Source organism: Chaetodon auriga, chromosome 24 (genome assembly GCF_051107435.1).
Source record: "Chaetodon auriga isolate fChaAug3 chromosome 24, fChaAug3.hap1, whole genome shotgun sequence".
In the NCBI taxonomy this organism is placed as follows: domain Eukaryota; kingdom Metazoa; phylum Chordata; class Actinopteri; order Chaetodontiformes; family Chaetodontidae; genus Chaetodon; species Chaetodon auriga.
Genome location: NC_135097.1, coordinates 975,001 through 1,000,645, shown reverse-complemented (window position 1 = coordinate 1,000,645; position 25,645 = coordinate 975,001). Strand labels below are relative to the sequence as shown.

At 44.7% G+C, this 25,645-nt stretch overlaps 3 protein-coding genes across 5 annotated transcripts in view; 1 reads left to right on the top strand and 2 right to left on the bottom strand.

Moving 5' to 3' along the window:
- Window positions 1-1,791: 1,791 nt before the first annotated feature.
- LOC143317403 (uncharacterized) lies at window positions 1,792-10,375 on the bottom strand. Its single transcript, XM_076725553.1, has 16 exons — window positions 10,330-10,375; window positions 9,896-9,981; window positions 9,219-9,323; window positions 7,669-7,777; window positions 7,381-7,507; window positions 6,169-6,409; window positions 5,789-5,945; window positions 5,545-5,632; window positions 5,175-5,237; window positions 4,772-4,974; window positions 4,239-4,370; window positions 3,660-3,847; window positions 3,228-3,379; window positions 2,913-3,149; window positions 2,610-2,772; window positions 1,792-1,884 (listed from the first exon to the last, which is right to left on the bottom strand). Exons 1-16 carry the CDS (start codon window positions 10,373-10,375, stop codon window positions 1,792-1,794), a joined length of 2,190 nt encoding a protein of 729 aa, XP_076581668.1.
- A 4,278-nt stretch (window positions 10,376-14,653) lies between these two features.
- Window positions 14,654-25,645, top strand: part of LOC143316954 (uncharacterized) — an 11,162-nt gene continuing 170 nt past the window's right edge. The window contains exons 1-10 of one of the 2 annotated variants that reach the window (XM_076724814.1): window positions 14,654-14,994; window positions 15,354-15,440; window positions 19,411-19,564; window positions 20,358-20,473; window positions 20,639-20,880; window positions 21,324-21,436; window positions 21,621-21,736; window positions 21,834-22,078; window positions 22,236-22,357; window positions 23,083-25,645. The exon at window positions 23,083-25,645 is cut by the window's right edge and continues 170 nt beyond it. In XM_076724814.1, the coding sequence (XP_076580929.1) occupies window positions 14,742-14,994; window positions 15,354-15,440; window positions 19,411-19,564; window positions 20,358-20,473; window positions 20,639-20,880; window positions 21,324-21,436; window positions 21,621-21,736; window positions 21,834-22,078; window positions 22,236-22,357; window positions 23,083-24,355 (2,721 nt within the window). In that variant the 5' untranslated portion in view covers window positions 14,654-14,741 and the 3' untranslated portion in view covers window positions 24,356-25,645. Of the gene's footprint in view, window positions 14,995-15,353; window positions 15,441-19,410; window positions 19,565-20,357; window positions 20,474-20,638; window positions 20,881-21,323; window positions 21,437-21,620; window positions 21,737-21,833; window positions 22,079-22,235; window positions 22,358-23,079 lie in introns of both variants that reach the window. The other variant, XM_076724813.1, reaches the window with a different exon arrangement.
- Window positions 23,301-25,645, bottom strand: part of LOC143316970 (ceramide-1-phosphate transfer protein-like) — a 13,239-nt gene continuing 10,894 nt past the window's right edge. For both annotated transcript variants that reach the window (XM_076724843.1, XM_076724842.1), the window contains one exon: window positions 23,301-23,441. The gene's annotated coding sequence lies outside the window, so the exon portion shown is untranslated. The remainder of the gene's footprint in view (window positions 23,442-25,645) is intronic.

Below are 25,645 nucleotides of genomic sequence, written 5' to 3'. Positions count from 1 at the left end.
CTCAGTGTTATGAAAGCAGCAGTTTGTCAGTTGATATTTATTTGAAAGAATCAGTTTCTCAGGCTTTAACTTATGTGATATGTTGTTGTTGGCCAGTTAAAATTGAGGTGCAATAACATAATTTTGAGTTATAAAAGAAGATATTTTGTGTTCATGATTCAAAATGAGGTTTTGGAAGCAACGTTCACAACAACAATAATAAGGGTAAGTTTTTAAAGTTATTAAAGAGTTCAGATTTCGTTTTAGTTGGTGTCCTGAGTTGCAGCTTGTATTAGAAAACCTGTGAATGTCTCTGAGAATGACAGCAGGATCCAGTCTTGTGTTGACATTGTTGGTACAGTGAGGCTGCACAGATCAGTTCTGACTGACCTGGAATCTGTAAATCATCAAAGTGTTGATGCTGCGTTTGCACTGAATTCACTGTTTTCCTCAGAGATCACTTCTAAACCTTGTAGTGTCAAAGCTTCTCTTCTCAACCACGGATCAAAGTGAGCTGATGTGATGAACTGATATCATGTTACAGGCACAAGCTGACAGAAACTGCTGTCTCCAGAAAAAGAACAGAAGTGCATATAAAGCAGTTTAAAGTTCTACTGTGGTGTCCACATCGCTGCCTCTTTTCTAAGAAGTGTCTTCAACATGGAACCTGTTCTTATACTTATCATTAATCACCCTGAGAGTTCCTGAATACCATCTGATTATTGTGATTAGTAGGAGAGTAGACATACGACACGATGAATAACATGATTGGAATTCACGCCAAACTTCCTCACACACTTCCCTTCACCATATAGTTCTTGATAATGATGATTTTATACTGTTTCTTATTTCAGTGAAAAAAGGTGAAATCAAAAGAGTGTTTTCCAGTTGCATAAAATCTGCTGTGAGGACTGAGCTAATCCTTTCAGGAGATGTCGTTCTGAGAGCGCAGGATGAACTCGCCCGGGCTCTGGATCAGGACCGAGCAACAGTCAATCGCTGTGAAGGTGGACAGCCTGTTGGTTGGTCCCAGTCACCGTGGAAACCACCTGAGAAGACAAGCAGACCAAAGTGTGAGTGATGACTTTTCTCCAAACCTGCATCCCGACTGAAGTCAGCATGTGTGACTCTTGAACTGTCTTCATTCTGTTGTTTTGTGATGAGTCTGAAAGCTGAGCAGAAAAACCCTCCTGTCCTCCCTGTCAGACTCACATCTTACTTTCTACATCGGATCATCAAACATCACTCATGTCACGGTTCTTCCTTCTGACTCTCTTTGATCCGTCTCCACCGGTCTGAAAGCATGAGCGTCTCTGAGTAACACATTTACATGTTGACCACGTTTTTCACCACTAGAGAGCGCCACCCGCCCACTGCTGACCTGCCACCAACGCCTGATAAAGAGGAAACTGTTGAACTCTGTTTGCTCGTCTGATGGTTGATTTAGTAGATAGAGATGCAGCATCTAGTTCTCTCTCTGGCTGAAGGCACAATGAGGCTCCTTTTGCTTATTATTGGACTTTCATACAGCAGTGGTGACCACAGATGATGATGATGATGATGATGATGATGATCCTGTAGCTTTGTTTCAGAGGTCAACATGACTAAAGCAGCTTTTATCCTGCTTGTTCAAACACATTCAGAGGTTGGACTTCACCTCACATCACCTCTGCATCAACACAAAGAGGAGATTTTGGAGCTGGACTTGAGGTGTTTTGGTCGACCACACCTTCACTGGTCAGCAGGACTCTGCTGTCGCCTCATTGGTCAGCTGCTCTGATGTCACCAGTCAGCAGCAGAGTTGTATCTTACCTAATTAGTCCAGGTCATGGTGATGAAGGCTGGGGCTTCATCTTCATATTTCAGCGTGGCAGATCTGCGTCTCCGAGGAGCTCCACCACAGTCCTGGAAGTTCAAGACAGAGAGATGAAGTCCAGACTTTGGAAGATCAACACTGATCCATTCATGGTGGACCGATGCTGCTGAGAGCAAACATCTCACCTTTCGTGTCCTTCAGTTTGAACATCTACATGTTTAACACTGGAACAGTGAGCAGAAAGTACTCCTCTGTCAAGCCTTTACGTTTCTTATTGTAATGGGAGAAAGTATTTAGAAATGTAAGTCTAAATACACACAGTGACTGACAGACACTCTGATTGGCTGATGGCAGCTGTGATTTCGGGAGAACAACTGGAAAAAAAAGCCATCAACTGTTTCTGGATGATCCAAAATTAGTTACGGCAGCAGAGAGTGTTTGAGAGTGAGGGCGTTCATGTGATGCAGGTCAGGACTAGAAGAGTGAACAAAGCAACAGGAAACAGACGGTCTCTGGTGGAGGTGATGGAAGCTCAGCAGCAGCTGACACATCTGTAACTGCTCTTCTAACTGCTTTTAATCAAGATTGTTTGGGGCATTTATGCATTTATTCTGAAGAGGAAAATATACAGGTGACAGGAAACGAGGAATGAATGTGGAATGAACGCCCTGAGCTGGAATCGACCCGGGGACGCCACCATCACAGATTGCGGTACGTGAGTTAACCACCAGGCCGGCAGACACCCTGTTCTAACTGTAATCCAGGGAGGAGCAGCTGGTTTCACGAGTGCGTGTGGTGTGTTTGGGAGGCGTACCGGGGTGCAGGTCTGGTTCAGGGTGGCGCACAGGTGGAGTTTGCAGTGCAGGTCGACGTCACCAGAGCTCCGAGTGAACTGGAACATGTTGAAGGAGAAGTAGTTGGACAGTCCCTCTCCGTTTCCCTCCACATCCACCGTCTCATCATCGCTTTTTGCACAGCTGCTCACAAACAGTTAAACACACATCACATCAGAGCACACTTTGTTTTCAGGAATCAAGAAGCACATTAATTAACGAGTCCCTGCTTCTGATTCATTTGGAACAGCAGCGAGCAGCAACCACCTCTGTGTTCATCTCACCCATCTTTGATCAGGTTGTATCTCAGAGTCCCAGCCTGGTTGGTTACCCAGCAGGAGTCCGTCACCAGGGCGACCAGACCGTCATCCAGCCCGTCAGTCTCCAGCACCACCCAGATCTTCTGGTTCAGCTGGACTTCAGAGTTGGAGTCCACACCCTCTGTATGTCTGGCGTCGGTGTAGGCTTTCATGGTCAGAGTGTAATTCCAAGTTCCAGATGTGAACTGCTCGATTACAGGGCTGCAGAGAACACACACACTTCAGCTGTCTTATACTCACAAACCTTTTCACAACATAAAGATAACAGCCTCCACTCACCTGTCCTTGATTCTGAAGGTCATATTGTTGACATCTGGCTGAGTATAGTAGCAGGAGAAGTCGATGTCGACTCGGTCCTGGCGAGTGATGTTGTCAGAGGAGCTGTTCAGGGCTGTGATGGTGTTCGTGTAGATCAGAAGGCTGTTGTTGGACTGTAGGGTGATGGAGATTCATGGAGATGTTGTTACGGCACAAGTTCCTCACAAATTCATCACAACTCTTTACATTCAGTCTTAAAATGTGACATTTGTGAGGTGTTGACTGGCTAGAATAAGCTTCATAGATGACCATCATCACTAGAAACCAAGGAGGTCAGAGCTGAAGCCCAACCCACAGAAAGATCCCAAACTGGAGGAGAGCAGGAGAAGCTCAGCAGAGAGCTGGAAGACATTTGGCTGCTTGTTGAGAGGAAAGACGTGATGGAGAACCCACCGTGACCTCCGTCCCACAGGGGTCGCTGCTGTTGAAGCTGAAGGTTACCATGTGGTCAACCTCATCCATCTGACCTGTGCAGGTGGGGTCATTGAGGTGTAAGGTTGTGTAGTTGATGCCTCTCTCCTCCAGGAGACACCCGACCAGAGTAAGTGAAGCTGAGTTCTCCTCGCAGACCGTCGGGTCACCTGAACGTCCAGCAGGACAGACGAGGGAGACAAATACAAGACCATGTTAGAGAGGACAGACCGGACAGACACTTACACCATGAGGGACAAAAACAAGTCAAACCATTCAATCCTGCTTTAGTGACCTTTGTCGGTTCTTTCATTCGGAACCAAAGTACCAGTTTTTGTGGTTTGATACCATCAGAGTGAAAAAGAAGAGCTGAGTTAATGAAGTCTCATCTGTGCTCCTGATAACAAACATTCAGTCAAACTGAGTGCTGAAGGTCAGTTATCATCAGCTCCACAACAGCTCAGCTGTGTGAAACAAGTCTCCCTGTGAGAAAACCCTCCATCCTCTGAGGATCAGGACTCTGCACCAGTCAGTCATGGTGTCGTGTCGCAGCTGTCGTACCCAAAGTGTCATTGGATTTGTACGGGAAGGCAAAAATGGCCCGACAGAAGCAGCCGATTTCACCACCGATGGTCTCTGCACAGAACTCATGATCACTGCAGATCGTTCCCTGACAGAAGGGCTGAGGGGAGGCTGAAAGAGAGACAGAGAGACACATGTAAAGAATAATGACACAAACTGCAATAATGAAACAGCACTAAAAAAACACAGTTCAGTGGAGGTGCTGACTGTTTTTAATGCAGATGATCTGCTGATTCTGTCACAAACACACAAGGACTGCAACAGCAATCAATCAATTCTCCACAACTACTGTGAAAACTGGGCTCTGAAAGTTTAACTGAAAAACGAGACAAAGATTTTTTCAGGTCAGACATTTGTTGTCTTGTTTTAGTCTTTAGATTTAGACTTATTTTTTCTTCTGAGTATTTCAGTTTAAATACAGTAGAACGAGTTCACATTTACATTTAGATTCTGTTATTCAAAACATGTTGATAAAGCTTCACTGAATTGATGTGAAGTGAGAGAAGTCTTACAGCAGCCGGCCTTTGACCTCCAGCTGTCCACTGTGTCGTTGATCTGCAGGCTGCAGTGTCTGGCGTAGGCATCCAGGAACTGACAGTCGAGACCGTCCACAGCAGGGTATTTGCACAAAGTGTCGATGCAGGCGTCTATGTAGGGGGTTGGATCGATGTGGTTGTGACAGCTGGTGAAGACCGTGTCATTCAGGAGATTACAGCTGTTCCACAGATGTGAAGAGACAGAAAGAGAGATGAAGGATGACGTCCAATCAGTGCTGAGTTACAGGTGGATCATCTGAGTTCAGGTGTGTTTATCTTCCATCCCTCCTCACATCACATGACATGAAACATGTGATGTAACATGACATTTATCACACACATGAAAGTAGAATACAGAGAGTTTGTTTCATCTGCTTACTGTTCAGTCATCGTGGTGCAGTTGATCGAGCTGTCAGCAGTGTCATTGTACAGCACCTCACAGCTAGGGGGCGACACACAACACAAAGTCAGGACTGATACCCTGCTCGCACTTGTTCAGATGCACACAAACACACTTTCTGAGTGTTATAGATTCATATGAGCTTTGTATCGTTGCTTCAGTCCACAAGTCAAAGGAACCTTTCATCTTTTCAAGAGGCGTCCAGATCGTTTAAAGTCAAGTCAGAGTCAACCGAAACATGAACGTTCCAGACAAGTTGAGATGTGTTCAGAGACTGAATTTCAATGAGAGACAAGTACATTGAACCCTGTGACCAACAGTATTCAGTGGGTTGTGATTGAAGCCTTACTCGTTGTCCCCAGGAAGTCTCTCATCACTCAAAGACGTGCTGGAGTCGGCACACAGGCCCCCCAGATTTGGATCCTCTCCAGGAGGTCCTGGACAGGTTCAGGACAGAATCAGTATCAACGTTCAAACTGGATGAACAGCAGCTCACTAACTGACAGCTTGGTTCATCTTTCTGATGCCCCAAATGAGCGCTGAGTGTCATCATTACTCCTGTGTGGTGAGTGGTAGGATTTCAGTTTCTGTACCTGTCAAGAGGATCTGTGCAGTGTTGCCGTCAAAGAAAACAGAAACAGTGTTGCTGCCAATTGTCTTCACAGCAGTGACTCCAGTTTGGTCCTCAGAGACCTCCACACCGTTTGACAGCACAGTCGAGCCGTTGATAGTCTGCGTTGTGTTTCCCAGCTGCATCACAGCAGAGAGACAAAGTGGAGGAAACACAGGTTCAATCACCACAAACACACACAAACAGGCTGTTTTCACTGCAACCACCACCGAGTTCACCAGTATTAAAATAAGTGCTTCTCATGTCCCTGAGAAGAAAGATGAGAGCTGACACAGCAGAGGATGAGACGAGGATTTGGGATCAAAGTCCACACTGACTTGACTGTGGCTGTAGGTAGCTTACCTTAACTATCCCCCCTTGTTCCAGGTGAACATCTTCTTCTCCGTCCAGTTGCAGTGTCACACTGTCCAAAAAGCTCACATCTCTACGACGGCGTTCCCGGAAATACCCCACCACAGTGAGGCCGGAGACTGTCGAACCAGACAGCAGAGTGTACGCACACCGATCCTGGACCGTGTTAAGATCACCGTAAAAGTCGATGACAGCGGGGCCGGTCACAGTGCAGATGGGGTTAAGAATGCAGCTAATGGAGGCACAGAAGGACAGAAACAACAAACACCATCAGCAGCTGCTGCTGAGGGCCGCGACCACCAGGGGGCCCTCAAACAAACAAACTACAGGAGTGAAGTCTTCATGTGTTCATGTTCATGTCTTCATTGAGGCATTTATCTACATAATAATTGATTGTAATGTTTTCACAGGCCTGACTCACGTCAGCCAACAGCAGTGACTTGAAGGACTCGGCAGAAAAATCAACATTTGGTTCATTTCCAGGGAAACGTCTCACTGTTGTTCTGGAACGTTCTCCAGTAACACACTGGACACTTGATCTCAGTAACCACATCACAGTTAATGAAAACTGTGCTGTGTTCGAACCTGGTCCTGATCCAGATAAAGTGTCAGCTGCTTTTAAACTGATTGGAGGTCAGGCAGCGTTTTGCTGTGAGCTCTGTATGGCCTGCAGAGTTTCCACTGCAGCCCCACAGCAGAGGATAACTGCTCTGACTCTGTTGTGGTCCGGCTTGGAGACAGAGCCGACCGGGGCCGACCTGTGACGGTCTCCTCCCTCAAAACAGATCCTGGTCTCTCACTAAACTGATGTGTGGACTTTGCTGGACACCAGAGAGAAGACACTGATTTGCAAAGTCTGTCAGTGTTCAGCTCTCAGAAACTGAATGTCTGTGTTTTTGGAATTTAGGTTCACTTCTACGTTCCTGTCCTTGCTTTGGTCTCACAGATATCAGCCTCACGGTTTACTCATCTCTTTGCTCCTATCAGAGCAGCGTTTGAGCTGTGTTGAGTTACTGCTGATGCAAACCCAACATTTCCTGCTGCTGCTGCTGCTTCACATTAAAAGCTTTCTACTGTTGAACCTGCAAAGGAGAGCGATGCCCTCAGTGAAACTTCCCTGAATAAATGAAGCTTTAGGAAGTCCTCGTCAAGTCCTCATATCATCACAGCTCTTTCTGCTAAATATATAGGACATATAATTACATGGTGTTATCTTGACAATAATCCAGAGGGCCACACTGAGTGATACCGAGGACTGCAGAGTCATTACAGGTTAGACTGAAGCAGGTTTCTGGGTCAGAGGCGTTTGTTCCAGGTTTGTACATGACACCTGAAAGGTGAAGAAAGGTTTGCATCAGGTTAAAAAGTCAAAGTTCACTGACAAGTTTCCAAACTGTGACCCAAAGCAAACAAAAACAGGAGTGTTAAAATATTTCAGTTTAGTTGTCACAGACTCTGAGGTTCATTTGTGGAATCAGTGGATTTGCCAACCTGAGTGTCTGCATGCACTGATGTCACCACCATCATTGATTAATGTGTCATTACCACTTGAGAAGGTGAACGTATCGATTGTGGATCCATTGACCAAAGTTTTAAACGTCTAAACAGCAACAAACACAACCAGTGTTACTGTCACAGAGGAGACTGAATTCATACATGTTAACATAAACACAGACCAAACTCTGTGGGAAAATGTCTTCGTCCACTTGTTAAACTAAACGTTTTGTCCAGTTTTTGACAAGAGTAAAAAGTGACCTTGACTCCATGTGCAGGTTCGTTCAAAGTATTTTTGGGGATAATGTTTGTCTTATTTAGACAGCTAACAGTAGAAAAGTGACAGGAAATGAGGAGAGAGACAGACGAGAGACGACGATCCACAAATGTCTCTGGCTGGACTCCATCAGGGACGTTGTGATGTCATGGTTGCGGGACGCTCCACGTGTCGTATGTGATTGGAGCATCTTGGAAATGATTCTGCTGTCGTGTTTTTTGGGAAATAAGACAATCTTGATGTAAAGTGGTGCAGTCTCTGTGTAGCCTTCAGTCCACTCATGTCAGTGTCACTGGGTGAGTTTGGGAGGGTGGAGGGGGGAGAACGGAGTTTCACTGCTGTCAGCCAAAGTGTTTCCTGATACCACCACTAGGAGTCGCCAGAGTCAGAAATGTTCTGATCCGACACGCAGCAGCTTTAAAGGTCCAGTGTGCAGGAGTTAGTGACATCTAGAGGTCAAGTTGCAGACTGCAACCAACTGAACACCCCCCGTCTCACCCTCCTCTACGACGGCCCTGAGAAATGTGAAAAACGTCAGAGTCCGTCTCCAGAGTCAGTGTTTGGTTTGACCACTCTGGGCTACTGTAGAAACGTGGTGGACTCTGTGGAGGAGGACCTGCTCCTTCTGGAGATAGAAAGAGCTCATTCTAAGCTAACAAGAACACGTCCGTTGTTATTTTCACGTGGTTATACGCTAATGGAAACACGATGATGATTATTATGTGACATTTCTGCCAGTGGATCCCCCTAAATCCTACACACAACAAGTAACTCAGTTCTTCATCCTAACAGACATCACACACATAAAACTACACAGTCTGTAACTGTTCATCAATCATCTGCAGCCTTACATCATTCCGTCAGTATATTTATATGGATGCAAATATGTATGTATTTCATATACTCACAAATGAACCAGTATTGAGAAAGGAGAAATACATCATTGCTTGTGTCCCAAAGTTAGCTAGATTGAAAGTACTCTGCAAAGAGTCAACAGAGGAGATACAGACACTGTTAGGAAGTTTCCTTCAAAAGCTTTTTCAAAAGGTTTTCATGTCAAATCCTTTATATACCTAAAAATTAACTTGTGTTGAGTGAACATTAACACTGGTCAAATGTATTTAGTCATGACACTGAGGAACACTCACAGATGGACTAGAGTAGTCTTCAATCTCTACGTAACATTCAAAGTCATTCAACATGGTTGGTACTTTGCCACGGTAAAGATTTTGATAATAGCTCGATGGATTGTTTGTCTCAATATCAGCACTCTCTCTGTGTCGACTGGAGGCCCCAGAATACAGTCCTGTGCAGGTTGAGAGACGTTGTAATAGTCGTCGAAACAGACGACTAACTGTTGACTCTCGAAGCTCACCTGAGAAAATCAGAGACAAGAAGTAAAATACCAACAATAACTTTTGTACAAAACTGAACTTTGACTCAGAGAGTTGCAGAGGTTTCATTCAGTTCGCTCTCCAACGAAAGACATTCAGAAGATGAAAAGACACGATGAGAGGACGACGGTTTTCATTATTGATCTGACTGATGGAATCAATCGACCACACAACATTCAGCGTGTTAACAGAATAAACCTTCAGAGGACAAAATCTAATACAGTCAGAATCTCTCCAATTCAACACAAAATGAAAAGTTTCTATGAAACGTCATGTTGCTGATCCAACATCTAAACCAATCAGCTCTTAGATCAGGGGAGAGTCAGCCGTTTCCCATCATGCCCTGAGGTTTTACATTCGGAGGAGATCAACTGCGACACCTGGCTCAGAATCTGCAGCGTCTTGATCTCGTCAGGTTATGGTTTCATCGACTGGTGACGTTCCCTCAGTCTGCACACATCATCTCTACCACAGCTGGACGCTGAGCATCGATAGTGACGGCAGATGGAAGCAAACAAAGACATTCTCAAGCATCAGGCCTCATCCTACTCACATAGAGTTCTTCATACTGCTTTCCATAAAACGTGATGGGACAATTGCTGATGTCGACGACTGAAGAACCATTGACCGTCTCAGCACCTGAAGACGATGGAGACACATGAGAGGTCAGAACTGTCTGTGAGCTGGTTGGACAGCAGAGAAGGATTCAAATGTGGACTTCATGAAGGAAAATAAAACAGAGTTTGTTTATCAGTCAAATCTCTTCGTGTCTCATCATCAGTTACTGCTTCTTCTTAGAAACAAACAGATGTCAGCAACGTTTCTGCACATCTGGCAGATTATCAGCTCTTAAAGTTACTGATGGACTTAAAGTCATTCTGCTCTTCGCTCTGAGATCGTTTGCTCTTCGTTCATGTTGCTTCTACTGAACTCTCTCAACTCGTCTTGTGGCTGAAGATTCAAAATGGCTGCCGTGCGTGTGCTTACCTGCCAGCCCAATGAGAGCAGACAGGAAGAGCAGGGGGCGGAGCATGTTGGAGGCGGCCAATCAGCTGAAGACAGAGCTGGAAGACACACAGTTGGACATCTTTGATTGGACAGAGTCACAGCCACATTCAAAGGTCATTCAAAAAGGTTTGGACTCATTCACATTTTGGATTTCCAGGACTTTAAACCATCAAAGAAATAAAAAATAACTATTCCAAAGTGTGTTTGTACACAGCAGAGTGATGATTTGATGACATCACGCTGTCATTTTATCAACTTTTGAAATGAGAATCATGAGCTGAATCTGCTGTGGGGATCCACAGTTCCCGTCCTCTTTCCCCTCCGTGTCTCCTCTCCCTCTGTCTCCTGTCTGTCTCTCCAGTGACACCTTTTCCTTGCCTGCCTTCCTGACTCTTGTCTTTTGTGCACGTTCAGGTGCCTTGCCCTCACCTGTCTCCGTCCATGCCCTGTCTGTCTGTCTGTCTGTCTGTCTGTCTGTCTGTCTGCGTCTTTTGAAAGGTTTTCATCTACACTCGTCTGGCTTACTCCTCCTCAAGCTTTGGAAACTCATCGACTCCATCGGTTTGCTTCAGTTATCACTCATCATTAAAGACTTTAAACCTTTTTGATCTCCTGTCCTCTCTGTCTAAATGTGGCATTTTGGTTCCTATCTAATTAATCAAATTAACTTGTTTGTGCTGAAAACAAATGCTTTTTTGCAGATTGAAATATGAATTTAGTGAATATCTTCCAAAGTTACAGTCTTTTCAGTGTGAATTTCCTCCTTCTGTTATTATCTCTCCAAAGCAAAAGAGGGCATTTGGTACTAAACAGACTGTAGCTGGGGAAGATCCACTCATACTGAGTTCAGATCAGCTTTCAAAGGAAGCTTTACACACAACGAGGACTGTGGACTTTGTCCCCCATCCCTTGAGTTAAAGTGCATGATGAACACATCTCTTAAGGTCCGGTGTGCACAGGAGGAGTGATTACAGCAAGCGCCGTTCACATGGGCACCTGACCACTGTTTTAAGACAGACTTGAAAAATGATGAACTTGTCCTTTAAATGGGGATTCAGTCATGTAATAATTTACACTCTGACGTCTTTAATTTTCCTTTATGAAACCAAAACATGTCTTTCCTTTTGTTAAAGCCACTGTGCCGCATGTGTGACACAACCTGTTGATACATAACCTGTTTGTATTCTTCTCCTTCAGCACCTTTGTCACGGTCCTCAAACACATTTGAAATGTCCATGTGTCCACTGAGCGTCCTGCTGTGTGTCTGAACATGTGATTATCAGCTGAGGTGTGCAGATTGTCTTACCCTCTGGAGGTCTGCTGGAGGATGAGGAAGATGAAGGCTGCTGTTCAGGAGACTCTGATGGTTCTGTTGGACGACTCGTCTGTCTCCCTCTCTCTCTCTGTCTCTGTCTCTCTCTGTCTGTCTCTCTCTCTCTCTCTCTCTCTCTCTCTCTGTCTCTCTCTCTGTCTGTCTCTCTCTCTGTCTCTCTCTCTGTCTCTGTCTCCCTCTCTCTGTCTCTGTCTCTCTCTGTCTGTCTCTCTCTCTCTCTCTCTCTCTCTCTCTCTGTCTCTCTCTCTGTCTGTCTCTCTCTCTGTCTCTCTCTCTGTCTCTCTCTCTCTGTCTCTCTCTCTGTCTCTGTCTCTCTCTGTCTGTCTCTCTCTCTTTATGTGCTTCTTCCCTGTTGTTCACACCCAGGGATGTAGAAGGGGTGGGGTTCAGGTGGAGCCAACCAGTGGCGTCTGATGCATTCTGATGCACTCACTCACCTTCTTTACATTCAGAGTTCAAGCCTTAATCATTGAAAATGAATATCCTTTGTACAATCACGTGTTCACAAAGGGGTGAACGTCGCTCCATCCTTGCTCGTGAACAGCCAAACAACCTGTTACCAATGAACCTGTTGACCTGTGGAATGTTCCACACAGACGCTGCCTGTCGGTCAGCCCTCTAACCTGTTCTCTCTCCAGCTCTGCTGGCAGCGTTGTTCTGTGGATGGTAGTCTGTCGGCCCTCCAGTTTGGTCCAGACGAAAATAAATAACTAAAGAATCTCAAATATTGGATGATTTCAGTGAATAATGTCCAGGAAGAATAATGCTGTCCTCACTCGGAGACTATTTGTCCAGAGGAGTTCAGAGGGCTGATAGAGAGCTTCATCACATGGAGCAACGACAATCACCTGATCAATATCAGCTCAACCAATCAGCTAATGGTGGACAGCAATGCTTCACATATGGACGCTGCTGCAGAGGAGCTACAACCTGTAAAATGTTGATGCTTCACACACACGTTCAACCTGACGCACAGAAGATCTGAACAATCAGACACTTTGAAGATCAGAGTCACCATTTCAGCATCTGAGCAGATGTGAAATATGGTCACAGTCTGTCCTTCTGTCCCCGAATGATGCTGCTGATTAATGGACAGAAAAGACTTTCTGCACAACACGATGATGTCACAGTGAAGCGGACCTTTGACCTTTTGGACATTAAATGTCATCACGTCATCGTTTTAGCCGATGAATTTGATCGGTTTGTGTTTTGTGAGGTCACAGTGACCTTTTTTTTTAAAGATTATTTTTGGGCTTTTTGCCTTTATTGAGTCAGAGACAGTTGAAGACATGACTGGAAAGAGGGGGCGACCATATCAAATGAGCTGCAGGTAGAAGTCGAACCTGCGGCCACTGCAGAGGACTAACAGCCTCAATACACGGGATGCACACCTTATCAACTGAGCTATGGTGACCTTTGACCTTTGCCCACCAAATTCTGGTGTCGTCATTGAGTCCAAGTGAACATTTGAAGAAATTCCCTAAAAGCTTTCTGGTGTTCATAAAGGTGTTTACGAGAATGGGATGATGGACAACTGAAAAGCATAATGTCTACGGCCACGACTGTTGCCGGTGTGGAGGCATGAAAACAGGACGGAATACTGTGCTGAAGATTTACGTGACGTAAGAGTACCTGAGGAAGAGTACAAGACCAAGGATCAACCATTGGGGCACCCCACAAGACACTGGAAAGAAGGACAACAAATATTCTTCCACCATGACAGAAGACATGGTGTTCAAGATGTAACAAAATGAGCATTTATGAGCAGAACCACGGACACGAGCCCTTCCTGCCGTCCGTCAGTTCCTGTGTTCCAGTCTACAGTCGATACCGTGCCAGCAGCTGGAGCAGGTAGACTCATGCACCGTTCTGGGGTGTCAATTATGTAGATGAACAATTTGCATCACATTTGTGCAGTTTAGAGGGTTTTCTGAATCAGACTTGGAACATTAGAAGATGTTTCTCTCAGCCTTTGTGTTGAGATCCAGCACAGTCACACATGATGAGCTACATGTCATGTAAATATGTCAGAACTCTTTATGCTGTCAATGCTCTTAATTAAAAGCCTCCACACCCTGTACTTCACGTACCAACAGAGTCATGGCGGTCGAGCAGAGGATTGTCGCTGAGAGTAGAGTGTCCTGAACATGTGACACCTGTTAACAGAATGATCCTGGCTGAGCGTGTGAATCTGTAGGCAGACAGCAAAACTATGACGTCGTTAACTCAGGAACATGTGAACATAGTCATTATCCTGCTGTCTGTGAAATGTGACTGAACAATAGTTTGAAGAATGTTTCCTGCAGAGATGAACATTTTTGGTTTCAGAAAACTTGCATGGTTTTATGTTGATTTAAAGGTTTGTATATTTGAAGCCACCCGTCTTTACTCTGCAACCTCATTTGTGTGTTTGCAGCATCTACAATAAACTATTTGTAGAAAAATGAAATGTTGTTGGTGACTGCAGTTCCATTCTCGATCCTGCCATCAGGACACACCATTTTAATCCAGTTCAAAGTTACTCAAGTGTAGATAAACTCTTGTAATCACCTTGAAAAAAAATGTAAATGTCATTGCTGGAGCTGGATGGCTCAGCTCTGATCAGGAGGGTGCAAAGAGCTGCTTTATGGTGATGATTATGATGAAAAAAGTCAGACACCATCTGACACATGCTGTATTTCCGAACAATACAGAGTTGTAAAATAGTTGGCATCGTGTGTATTTCTTGTGTTCGTGAGGTCATGGTAATGTAATGATTTCTTCGAAATTTTCTGGCTCTACAAGATAAACATTATGGAAGAAAACACAGTACGACACAATTATACTAATTATATAATGAATTATATCTTTGGATTGATCATCTGTGTTGGAGATGGTGGTTGTATAAACATAATATTTTGTTGACGGCTGTTGTTTTTGTTTTTTTAACATTTGCAGTTTGTGCAACTTGTTTCTCGTCGGACACCATTTATAGCTGCACCAAAACCCGGAACAACACAGTCGGCGCAAATGTGCAAAAATTACTCAGTAAAATTACAGCAGTGGAAAGAAAATAAAGATGTTTTACTGGATGGAGAGGAGCCCTGGCAGCTCTGAGACACTGGACGGTCTTAGTAACATGTCCAAAGCTGAGATTCTGAGAGGAATCGTCACCGAGAAACTGACAACGGCCGCGCAGGAAATCTTAGCGGTTGTTGAGAGAACCGTAGCCGGATACGAGGAGGAGGCTTCGGGCTTCCGACGGGAGATCGACCAGCAGCGGAGGCAGCTGGAGCTTCTCCTGCAGCCTCGGGTCAACCTGGAGAGAAGAGGTCAGTGTTTGAATGACTGATGAACAATAGCGTCTCCTCCACTCACTAACACCCCGTTTTCTTTATTTGTGGAACTTAATTTTAAAACCTGCTAATTTCAAGTTACTTTACTCGCTGACAAACCTGCACACTTCGGAGGACATCAAGTGAACGCTGAGCCATATTTCCATGACGTGACTTACAAATCGGCATACAAAAAGTTTCACCAACATCTGTAAATGAAGTCAGGTTTCACGTTTGGTTCACCGTCAGTCTGCGTTGGTTGCACACCATTACGGCGCCATTCGTGCTTAACATGAGCAACATTTTTTTTGAAATATTTATCTGGGTTTCTTTTACTTGTGGCTGGAAACACGAAGCCCTGGTTCCAGATCTTGGAGGCCATGAGGTGGTTGTTGTGAGTGAGGAAGAAGAGGAAGAGGAGCAGCAGCACACACAGCAGACAGGTAGGCCAAAGGCTCTTTTCCTTCTAAACATGTTAAAAGAAGTAGGGAAAACAAACCCATCATCTTTAACAATGAGCCGTTTGTGAGGATCGATGAAGTGTTAAAGGTGTAAGGGTTTTCTTTAACATCAGTGTGTAGACTGGCCCTCAGGTGTTAAATGAGACCCTGCCCCCGTCCTCGTGGGTGGCCAATGAGTGCAGCCAGCTTTGGCGAAGTTATGACCCAGATATCCTTTTCCCTAGCCAATCCCACTGGTCATGCCTCACCCCAACCACCCGAACCACCCCAACCAACAAAGGCAGCGAGTACTATCCGATCAGAGTCAGAGGAGGGTGGGTTGTGACTTCACCATCCTGGGAAAAAAACAAGAGCCCAATGTGGCTTCTTGTATTTCCTGTTTGGACCAAGTCGTCCTCAGAGGACGCTGCTTTCAGCGCTCATGTGTTCCTCCTTCACATCAACATGCAGCTCTGGCAGTCAGTCCGAGTTGCTTCGATAAAGTGAAATCCTCAGCAGAGAAGACGGAGGATGAGTGTGGTCAGCCTTACTGAATGTTAGCATGGTAACATGGCACACAGCTTGTTGTAGATCTATATCCAAAACGCGCATTTTGACACACCTGGACGATTCACGGTTCTGTTTTTTGGCATGCATACGTACCTGCGTACTGGTTATGTGCGCCCCTGGATATATGACACATGATGTTACCGTGTTGATCAGTTTCACAAGCTGTGTTGTTTGAAGTCACGACTGCAGTAACAGCCTAGATTTTGACTTTCTGCTTCCTCCTAATGAGGCGGTCGTTTTATGGTCAGTGTTAGCGAGAAAACAGCTTCAGCCTGGATGGTGCAACTGGCGTAACTACTAGGTCAGACTTAGAATGCCAAGTTAGGACCGACTTAAGACCAGGTGCAAGGCCTACGGGTGCAACCAGCCCTGTTGTCCCCTCAAGTCACCCCCGGCTATTAGTGTTGTTTTTGGCAGCCTGTTTTAATTTTAGTCTTAGTCACGTTCATACTCTTTTTAGTCAAGGTTCAGTCGACTAAAAGTCTGAGCATTTTAGTCTTATTTTAGTCACAATTATCTCTGACTATTTTAGTCTACTTTTAGAAAACTGATGACATTTTAGTCTAGTTTTAGTCAATGAAAACTGTATTTTAGTCTCTTTTTAGTAATGCAATTCTATTTAACCCAGTCAATATAGTACCTCTTAGTATAGACGACACCAAAGTGTTCTTTTAGCCAAACCCATTTCACAATTCAAACAAGGTTGTCTTATTATATTGTTATCTTATAGACTCAAGAAAACATCCATTACAGACACGAACACGCTCTGATTTGAATTCACAACATATTTATTTATTTTACCAAGCAAAGCCGGCTGGTCGGCCATCGGTCCTGTTCTCTGCGTCAGCTGTCTGTCGTTAACGCTAAGCTAGCACAGCCGCATTTTCTAAATAACGCCACGAGTGGGGATTGAGGAAGTGACGTCGCTGCGACTGCGCAGTGCGACCTGAAGCAGCCGCTGAAGTGAGACAGAAGGTGTGTCCCAATTCAGGGGCTGCATCCTTCGGAGGACCCAGCCTACGCGCTCTCTGGAGGCTGGGTCCTTCGGAGGATCCTCCGTCGGCCGCATCAACTATCGGTAAATGAGACGGTCTAGCCTTCGGAGCGTGTCCTGATTGCGTCACGACGTCATAACTTCTTCCCTCCTAACCCGGGAAAACACACGTACGGGGTGCGGAGATACGCCCGCACAGCTCCGATCGCTTGTAAGAGGCGCGAAATGTAGCCTGTTATACAACTTACAAATTCACCTGATGTGAATATCTTCACAGCTTCGCGTCGGACGGTTCACGCCTCCACGTCGTCCATTCATTTCTGATAATGGACACCTCGAAGGGCGTTATCCCGCTTATACCATGGTCACTTACGAAAGAAATAAATATTAAATCAATTACTAATACGTTAATGTTGGTTTTTTTTACCGTTAACATCGTAAGTTTTTAACAAGACGCGGCTGAGTGGACTATTTAATATCGCTCGTTGTGACGCGTTGCCAAGGTAACCGGCTCTGGCCACAGAACCTGCAGCTCGGTCGGCGCAACTGTTATATTAGACCTAATCAGAGGAGGGAAGTGACGTGACTGCTTAACGTTATGTTACGTGATACAAAGTATCGTTTCAGAGGGCAAGTGCACCTCTTACCGCTTGTGTGTGTCCAGAGGATGATGCCAAACTTTGTTTCAAAGACTCAAAGCCCACAGATAGTTTCCTAAATCATTTTTATTGCAAGAAATATTATCCACCATTCACTCTGATCATTAAATGTGGTTAAAGGAAACTATAAAATCACTCATGTTGTCTCCTGTCTTGCCGTTGTGATAAATAAACTGTGAAATTACGTATGTTCTGTTGTCCTAAAACACTTTTTAACGGAGACCCTGCAGCCAATCACAATCGAGTATAAGAAGTATACTAGTAAGATATTAGTTGACATGCGAGCTTGTAACATTTGTAAGTGAAGAGTTTTAATAAGGCTAACTGTTAACTGAGCTCCTCATATCAACAGGTCGCCATTATTAAAAAAAAACAATCGGTGCGCAAAGCATCTTGGGATATGGGAGGCCGTGAAGGATAGTAGCGCTGCATCCTCTGAATACAGGGAAAAGGAGGACGCATTTGTCGGCTGCATTTGGAGGATCCTTCCAATTTGGACGAATTGGGACAGCCTTCGCGCAGCGTTATGACGTAATCGGCCTTCAAATCCATCCTCCGAAGTTGTTTTTTTTTGTTTTTTTCTGAAAAAAAAACATGTTGATATGAGGAGCTCAGTTAACTGTTACGAACAGCACGACTAAACAAGACCAAATAACGTCAGAACATTTGGTCTCGTCTGGTCAATGAAAATGAAGAGACATTTTAGCGAGCTTTTGTTTTGTAAACCACATTTAGTCTCATTTTTATTCGTCAACAATATTGCATTATATATTTAATTACAGTTATCGTCACATGACCAGCCTTTGCGTCTGGTCTCGTTTTCGTCACGTGATAAAGGTTCGTTGACGATATTTAGTGAGAATTTTCATTGACGAAAGCAACACTACTAACTACGCTAAAGCTAATCGCGAAGCTAACTGTTAGCACGAGACTAGTTAAGCTGCTAAGGCTAATTCAGTTCATTGTGGAGCCTCATTTGTGTTGTGTGGGTGAATTTGCATCTTTATTGCTGCATTTTATATTTTGATTAATTTCCTGTGGGAGCATTTTTATGCGATAATAGTGTGTGTTTACTGGAATGTAATGAATGTTAAACATAATTCATTTAGCTGTACTGTAAAATGTTGTGTATTTCATTTGTGTTGCAGTTTTACAAAAAATAACAGAAGATTGAGTAAAGCAACCTCAGTCAAATCTACTGGGTCTCTCATTTTGATCGCTATCTGTCAGCCAGGACAGAATACTGAGAGAAGCTGAAGCGTGACCACAGAGGTGATAATGCTCAAAGAGCTGAAGTGCAGCTGATCGACTGAGAGTCAGTCAAAGTGAGAGAGTCCTGAAAAAATGTCACATTAGTTTAAGTGAAAGACGATGTCAGCTGAAGTGAGAGCGCTGAAAGCATTTAGAATAAAATGTGTGCGGCAGTTTTTACACAACTTCTGTTTGTTCTGTATTTTATGTTCAATGTTTTTCTGAAATTTTTCGATGGTGGAGTTCGGGAAGATACAATCGGCAATTTGTATTATTTTCTGACGTTTTTGTACACTAATCAATCGAAGTCAATGACTTGCAGTCGTACGCTAAATTATTTTCGCATTAAAATAAACTAAAATAATATAGAAATCCAAAGTTTTTTTTATGCAGATGATGTGTTGATTTAACTTCCTGTCAAACTGGAAATGTTGCGTTTCAGCCTACAATGAGTCCAAGAGCTGAACAAAATGGGACCTTTGACTCCATCTGTCTCCAGGTGTGGAGGACACTGGAAGTCTGGGCCTCCTGTGGTACGATGATGAAGAGGGTGATGGTGGGGATGAAGAGCAGCAGCTGTCAGCACGACTGGCAACGAGCTCCAAACTGAGACGAGAAAATCTGAAGGATCCAGATTATCAAATAAAATCAAGGTCACAAATCTCAGTGCCACCAGTTTATTGAAGATGTTCGCTATATTGGTAAAAGTATGTGGACACCCCTGTGGTCATCTTCCTGTGTGCCCTGCATCCGTTCTTCCTGGTTTGGCCCTTTTTGTTCAAATGAAGCATTTTAGCTTAACATGCTGTCACTATGCTAGCGTTTTGTGTTTGGTTCCTTATGGTGGCTGAGGCAGCATGCTACAAGCATGATCATTAGCTTAGCATGGTAGCTGAGCAGCATGCCGGTGGTGACAGCAACCTGCTGTTGGCTGGTTGCTATTAGCTAGCATGCTGTTATCTGGTGATGTTGCAGTTTCACTGAAGGGGAAGTTTGATGCTAAATCATACAGCGTTTTAGATAACAGTGTTCGCGTTTGGCCACTTGCTGTTTCAACATGACATGAAGCAGCTCCATAAAGAAATGATTTTCCCTGTTCGGTGTGGAAGAACTGGACTGGTCTGCATAGAGCTCTACCTTTGGGATGAACTGGAACACGGACTGCGAGCCAGACCTGATCACTAGAGCATCAGTGTTGGACCTCACTGATGCTCTGGTGTCGAAATGGAATCCCTGCAGCAGGTTCAACATGTGGAGGCTGTTCAGCAGCACTTGAATGAACATGTCACAATGACATACAGTGTAATACTCCAGTGTCCACATACTTTTGGCCATGAACACGTAGAAAATGTCCACTACAGTGATGTAACTGTGATAAACACTAAGATGTTTAGTTTTGTTATTAACCAGCTAACAATCTATAACCTGTGGGTTAACTTCCCCCAGAGGTCCGTCTGACAGGAGAAGGCCTGGCAGACCTCAGACCAGTGACCCGCAGAGCCATCTAGGTCTCAGGATCTGCATCCTGGAGGACTCTCAGACCGATGTGCTGTCAACAAGGGGTACATTTGAAAGACTTCACAGTGCTGTGGAATATCCCGTACATCATGATTGAATAGTGACGGAATTCAAGTGTCTTAACAGAAGCCTCTGCCGAAAGAACTGTGTGACAATAAAAATTAGAACAGGAAAGATGAACTCAACCTCATGATACAAGTGTGTTTCAGTGTTTCAGAAATGCCCAGTGCAGGAAGTGAGGTGTCCTTGTGGGCTGCAGGAGGAGGACTTCCTGGACCTGCTGAGGTCCACTTTCCCTCAGCTGGCTGCTCAGAAACCTTTTGACGTCTTCACATCCAACAGAACAAAGAGACTCCAACCTCTGAGAGTGAAGACGCTGACCCCAGAGGAGATCTGCAGGAGCATCAGGCAGAGTGGAGCAGGAACCTCGGCTCTCTACATCCGACTGAAGGTGCTTTGACATCAACATAGTTTCAAATAGATAAATAATAATAATAATGATCACTTGTCTTTATTAAGAGGACCCCCCTTGAACCAGAAATAGTGTCCTGTCTCCATCAGTGTAGCTACAATCCAGGAGAGTCCCCAAATTTGCCTCATGGGAAGATTAGTTAGCCAACAAGCATTTTAATTAATGGATAAATAGTTGTTTAATCTGTTGTTATTAAAGCGAAATATTGATGAAATCAAAGGGTTCTTTCCACAAGTGTTAATTTATTGAGGGTAGGGCCGTTTTTCTTGGCTGTTGTGGCATTTTAATACCAATGGGGTAATACTTCAATACCTGCTCTGACAGGTGTTTGTGTTGTTTTTGTTTGTGTGGTGGAGCATTTTGATCCAGACAGCTTCCATAAAACGAGTCCTGTCTGTTTTTTGGGAACAAACCTGTTCCAGACCAGAGAGGATCCTCAGAGCAGCAGCGAAGACCCTCATCCTCCACAGAGACCAGATGATTCTCCACCCAGCTTTGCCACGACGTCAGCTGATCGAACCAAAACCTACGCCAGGTAATGCATGAAAGATAACGGCGTATCTGCTCACAGGTATTAACACAATGATTGGTTTTTATTGGATGTCTCAGGTTTCTTTGAGGAACAAAACATCAGTTTCAACAAATCTTTATTTATTAAAACGTTCCTGCTTCATGAATCACTGTGCCTGAGAAGTGAGACCCTTCACGTCTGCTCTCAGGTTATCGTCTGGTAGGAGGAGGCGTGGCAGACCTCGCCTTGGTGAAGAACCGACTCATCGCTTCCTCAGAGTCTGTGTGCTGGAGGATTCCCAGGCAGACATGCTGTCAAAGAATGGTGAATATAAAAAATGTAGTTCTGAAAAGATGCAGTAAATGAGTGAGAGGTTGTTCAGGATAATCGAGAACTCCTGGTTTCTTTTTCTCCGTTTCAGTGTTACTGAAATCCTCGATACGGGATCTGAGGTGTCCTCGTGGCCTACAGGAAGCAGACTTCCTGGGTCTGCTGAGGTCCACCTTCCCTCAGCTGGCAGAGAACAACAAGCCTTTCGACATCTTCAGGTCCGACAGGAGCAGGCGGCTCCAGAGGCTCAAACTGAAGACACTGACGCCAGAGGAGATCTACAGGTCCACGAAGTCCGCCAGCATCGGAAAGACGTTCCTCTACATCCGACTGAAAGTATATACTGCAGGATTATCCATTCCTTAAAGCACGTACATGCTCCTGCTCTGAGATTGTAGAAACAAACACACAGTGTTATGCTTGAAGTTCAACTGTATTCATTTTCTTCTTTCTTGTAAAAAGTTGTTTCTTTCAAAAAAAAAAACTCTTGTAGACGGGAAAGGAGGAAGAAGAGGACAAGCAGCTTCACCTTTTATCAAGGAATAACGAGAAAGACGCTGGTTCTTGGTCCGCCGCCGCGACAGAACGAGGCGATGGAGCTGAGCACAGTTTGAGGTGAGCTCATGGGTCCAGCAGAAACTCGTGCTCGATGTTACAGCCCGACTGAAACAACGTCAGTTTCACAAGTCAGATATTACACTAAGACCACACCGAAGGAAAACTGCTCCGAAATATTTCTTCGACAGAACGTTTCACGTTTGAAATGTGACCGTGTGATCGGCCGTCAGATGACTTCTAAGTACATTTGCTCGAGTGCCTCACTTAAGACACTTTTGAAGTACTTGGACTTCAGTTGAGAATTCCATTTTCTGCGTCGCTTCATTCATCTGACAGCTGTGGCTCTTTTGCAGGTTCAGATTTATTAAAAAGATCAACTAAAATATATTAAAGATGAATCTCCCCACATTTATCAGCTGCAACATTAAAACTCTGAACACATTAATGCATCAGTGCTTTTAATTAATTATACAACATACATTATTCTGAAGTGGACGTTCTGCATAAAGAGAATGGATCCTTGAGGTCTAATTAACACGCTGAACACATTTCCTTCCTCATTAAATGTCTGAAATACTTTTTGTTTTAGCTATTTTAAATGCAGCATTGTTTTCATTCACTCGCTGGCTATCGTCGTCGTCTTCTTCTTAACTCCTAATGTTGGACTTGATGCTGAGATTTGGCCCAGATGGATGGCGACGCTTTCACACTACAGATATCTACATCATACAAGTAATAATAATAATAATAATAAGTCATTTTCCATTTTCGCACCACAGCAGCCCTGTTCAACACGTCCTGTCCAGAAGCTCAACATCACATCAACAGGACATGGAAACGGAGGAAGCTGCTGACGAAGAGGTGGCTGAGAGCCAAGTGGACTCCAGTGATGACAAAGATGGAGACGAGGCGCTGGACGGAGACGACGACTGGAAACCGGATCCTGAGCCGCAGTCACCAAAGACGAGGAGGAGGCGAGGAGCCAAAATGTCTGGTGTGGAGGAGAAGTTGATCAGGAGTAAAACGCCGTGTAAAGTCTGTGGAGTTTGGTACAAGATGCTGGGCAGTTTGATCAAGCATGCCTGGAGTCACGTGGAGGAACCGCAGTGTTCCTGTGGAGTGTGCGGAGAACATTTTGAATCTGTGGAAGAGTTAAAGGAACATCTTAGAAATTATCAAAAAACTCACAACTGCTCATATTGTGGAAAGTCTTTCCTCACCATCGCTGGCCTCAACTGCCACACCACTCTGCACACAGGAAACAGACCGTTCACATGTGACGTCTGCAACAAAACCTTCGCTCACACCTCCAGCTTGAGTGTTCACCGCTGGGTCCACGTGGCGGATAAACCACACAAGTGTGACCTTTGCCCGAAGGCATTTGGTCTGAAGGCGCAGCTCAGAGCGCACAGGAAAGTGCACGCAGGTAGAGACAAGTACCACTGCAACGTTTGTGGTAAATCTTTGTACGACATGCGATCTTTAACCCGCCACAAGGCCACTCACTCGGGGGAAAGGCGTTACGGCTGTGAGGTTTGCGGGAAGCGTTTCAAACTTTCCAGCACATTGAAGGCGCATGAGAAGACGCACACAGCCAGAGACCGGCCGTACCTGTGCCACATCTGCTGCAAGACATTCCTCTCGAACTGCGGTCTGACGACTCACATGAGAACGCACAGCAACGAGAGGCCGTTCGTCTGTACCGTGTGTAGCAAAGGCTTCATATCCAATGGCGAGCTGAAGAATCACATGCGTGTGCACACCGGCGAGGCGCCGTACGGCTGCTCCGACTGCGGCCGCTTTTTCAAACGCAAGACTCACCTGAACAACCACGTGAGGAGCCACCTTGGCATCAAACGCTTCATCTGTGGGGTTTGCGGGAAAGCGTGCTCTCGCCAAGAACACCTGACGGTCCACATGAGGACCCACAACGGAGAGCGACCGTACGAGTGCAGCGTCTGCGACAAAGCCTTCACTCAGAGCCACTGTCTGAAGACACACATGAAGAGCCACCAGGGGGAAGAAAAGCCGTTCCTCAATGCGTCCTCGTCCTGAAAGGGGACTCATCGGCCTCTTCTGTCCGAGGAACGACGCCGGTCGTAGTGAAGCCATTAACCACGTCACATCTGCCCTTAATTCCTTTGTGACACTGAGCAAAATGCAGACAAAACCAGCTTTGAATGTCCGCTCGGATCTCCGAACTCACTGTTTGACCTCACAGTCGCTGATTTAAAGTGCAGGAAGTGTCGCTCTGATAACGCCACCAAAACAATATTCAACCCTACGATTTGAAAGGAAACAAAGTACTGCTTCAACAGTTAACTGGCTGGACAGAAAATGATTCCTTTGCATTGTTGTTAACTTTGGTTAAGAATCAAATCAGGACGAGTACTGAAACAACACCCAGCGACGAAAGGCCTGAAACGATGAATCGATCAACAGAAAATCAATCAGGTATTGGATTTACGCGCCAAGTCTGTTTTTGTTGAATGAAGAGAGGAAGTCAGACACAGGTATGGTGTAGAGAGTGTGGGGAGTAAAACACCCCGTGCAGACCCCCCATCAATTAAAAAAAAAACAAAAAAAAAAACACTTAACTACGAAGCTGACTCGTAGAAGCACAAATATCAAATCAGATAAATTCTGAGCAAGTCAACAAAATCCTGCAGGCCTAGGCTCAGCTTCAGGCTCAGGCCCATGTTTTGTTCAGCAGAGAGGGCTGAACAAAACATGGTGTCTGCACAGGATTGTTTGCAACTCATGCAAACCAATTTCCAAGAGCCTCCAAAACCAAAACCATCTCAATTCCCAGAGCAGTATTAACAGTCCTGAGTCGTGTTTCTGTGAAGAGACAAAAGTTATCTGACAGCTTTTATACTTTGCGTTCGACCTGTAAACTCTTACACAGCTTTGTCAGTAGATTTGTAGCATTGTGGAATAGCCGTGTTGTATTTACTGTTTACAGCTCACGTAAAGTTCACTCTTGACGTAAACATAAACGTGTTAAACTTTGTTGTGTAGAAGGTGAAGATGTAATCTGAAACTGCAGCAACATATTTCCTACATTTTTACTTGATTTCTTGCAGAGTCACTTCAAGAAATTCAACATTTTCTCATTCCACTGTGGCTATAAAACCAGCTGTTTTTAATGTTGCATTCAGGGCCAGTGGGAAATGGAACATTTCCTCAAACGGGGGACTGACTCTAAGTCCTAAGTCTTGAACTACTTTATACTGTAAATGTCTTGATGCCTTGATGAATATGACATCAGAACACTTCCAAATCCCATGTGGTCCTGAATGCGGCATATGGTGCCTTAAAGTGCATGTTTTCCTCAACAGGTAT

Excerpts from the sequence above, each read along its gene's own strand:
- LOC143317403 (XM_076725553.1), bottom strand. The coding sequence starts at position 10,375 with ATGCTCCGCCCCCTGCTCTTCCTGTCTGCTCTCATTGGGCTGGCAG. Across the intron at positions 3,848-4,238 it reads CAAATCCAATGACACTTTGG|GTGACCCGACGGTCTGCGAG; the intron begins GTACGACAGCTG and ends CTGGACGTTCAG. Across the intron at positions 1,885-2,609 it reads TGAACCAGACCTGCACCCCG|GACTGTGGTGGAGCTCCTCG; the intron begins GTACGCCTCCCA and ends TTGAACTTCCAG.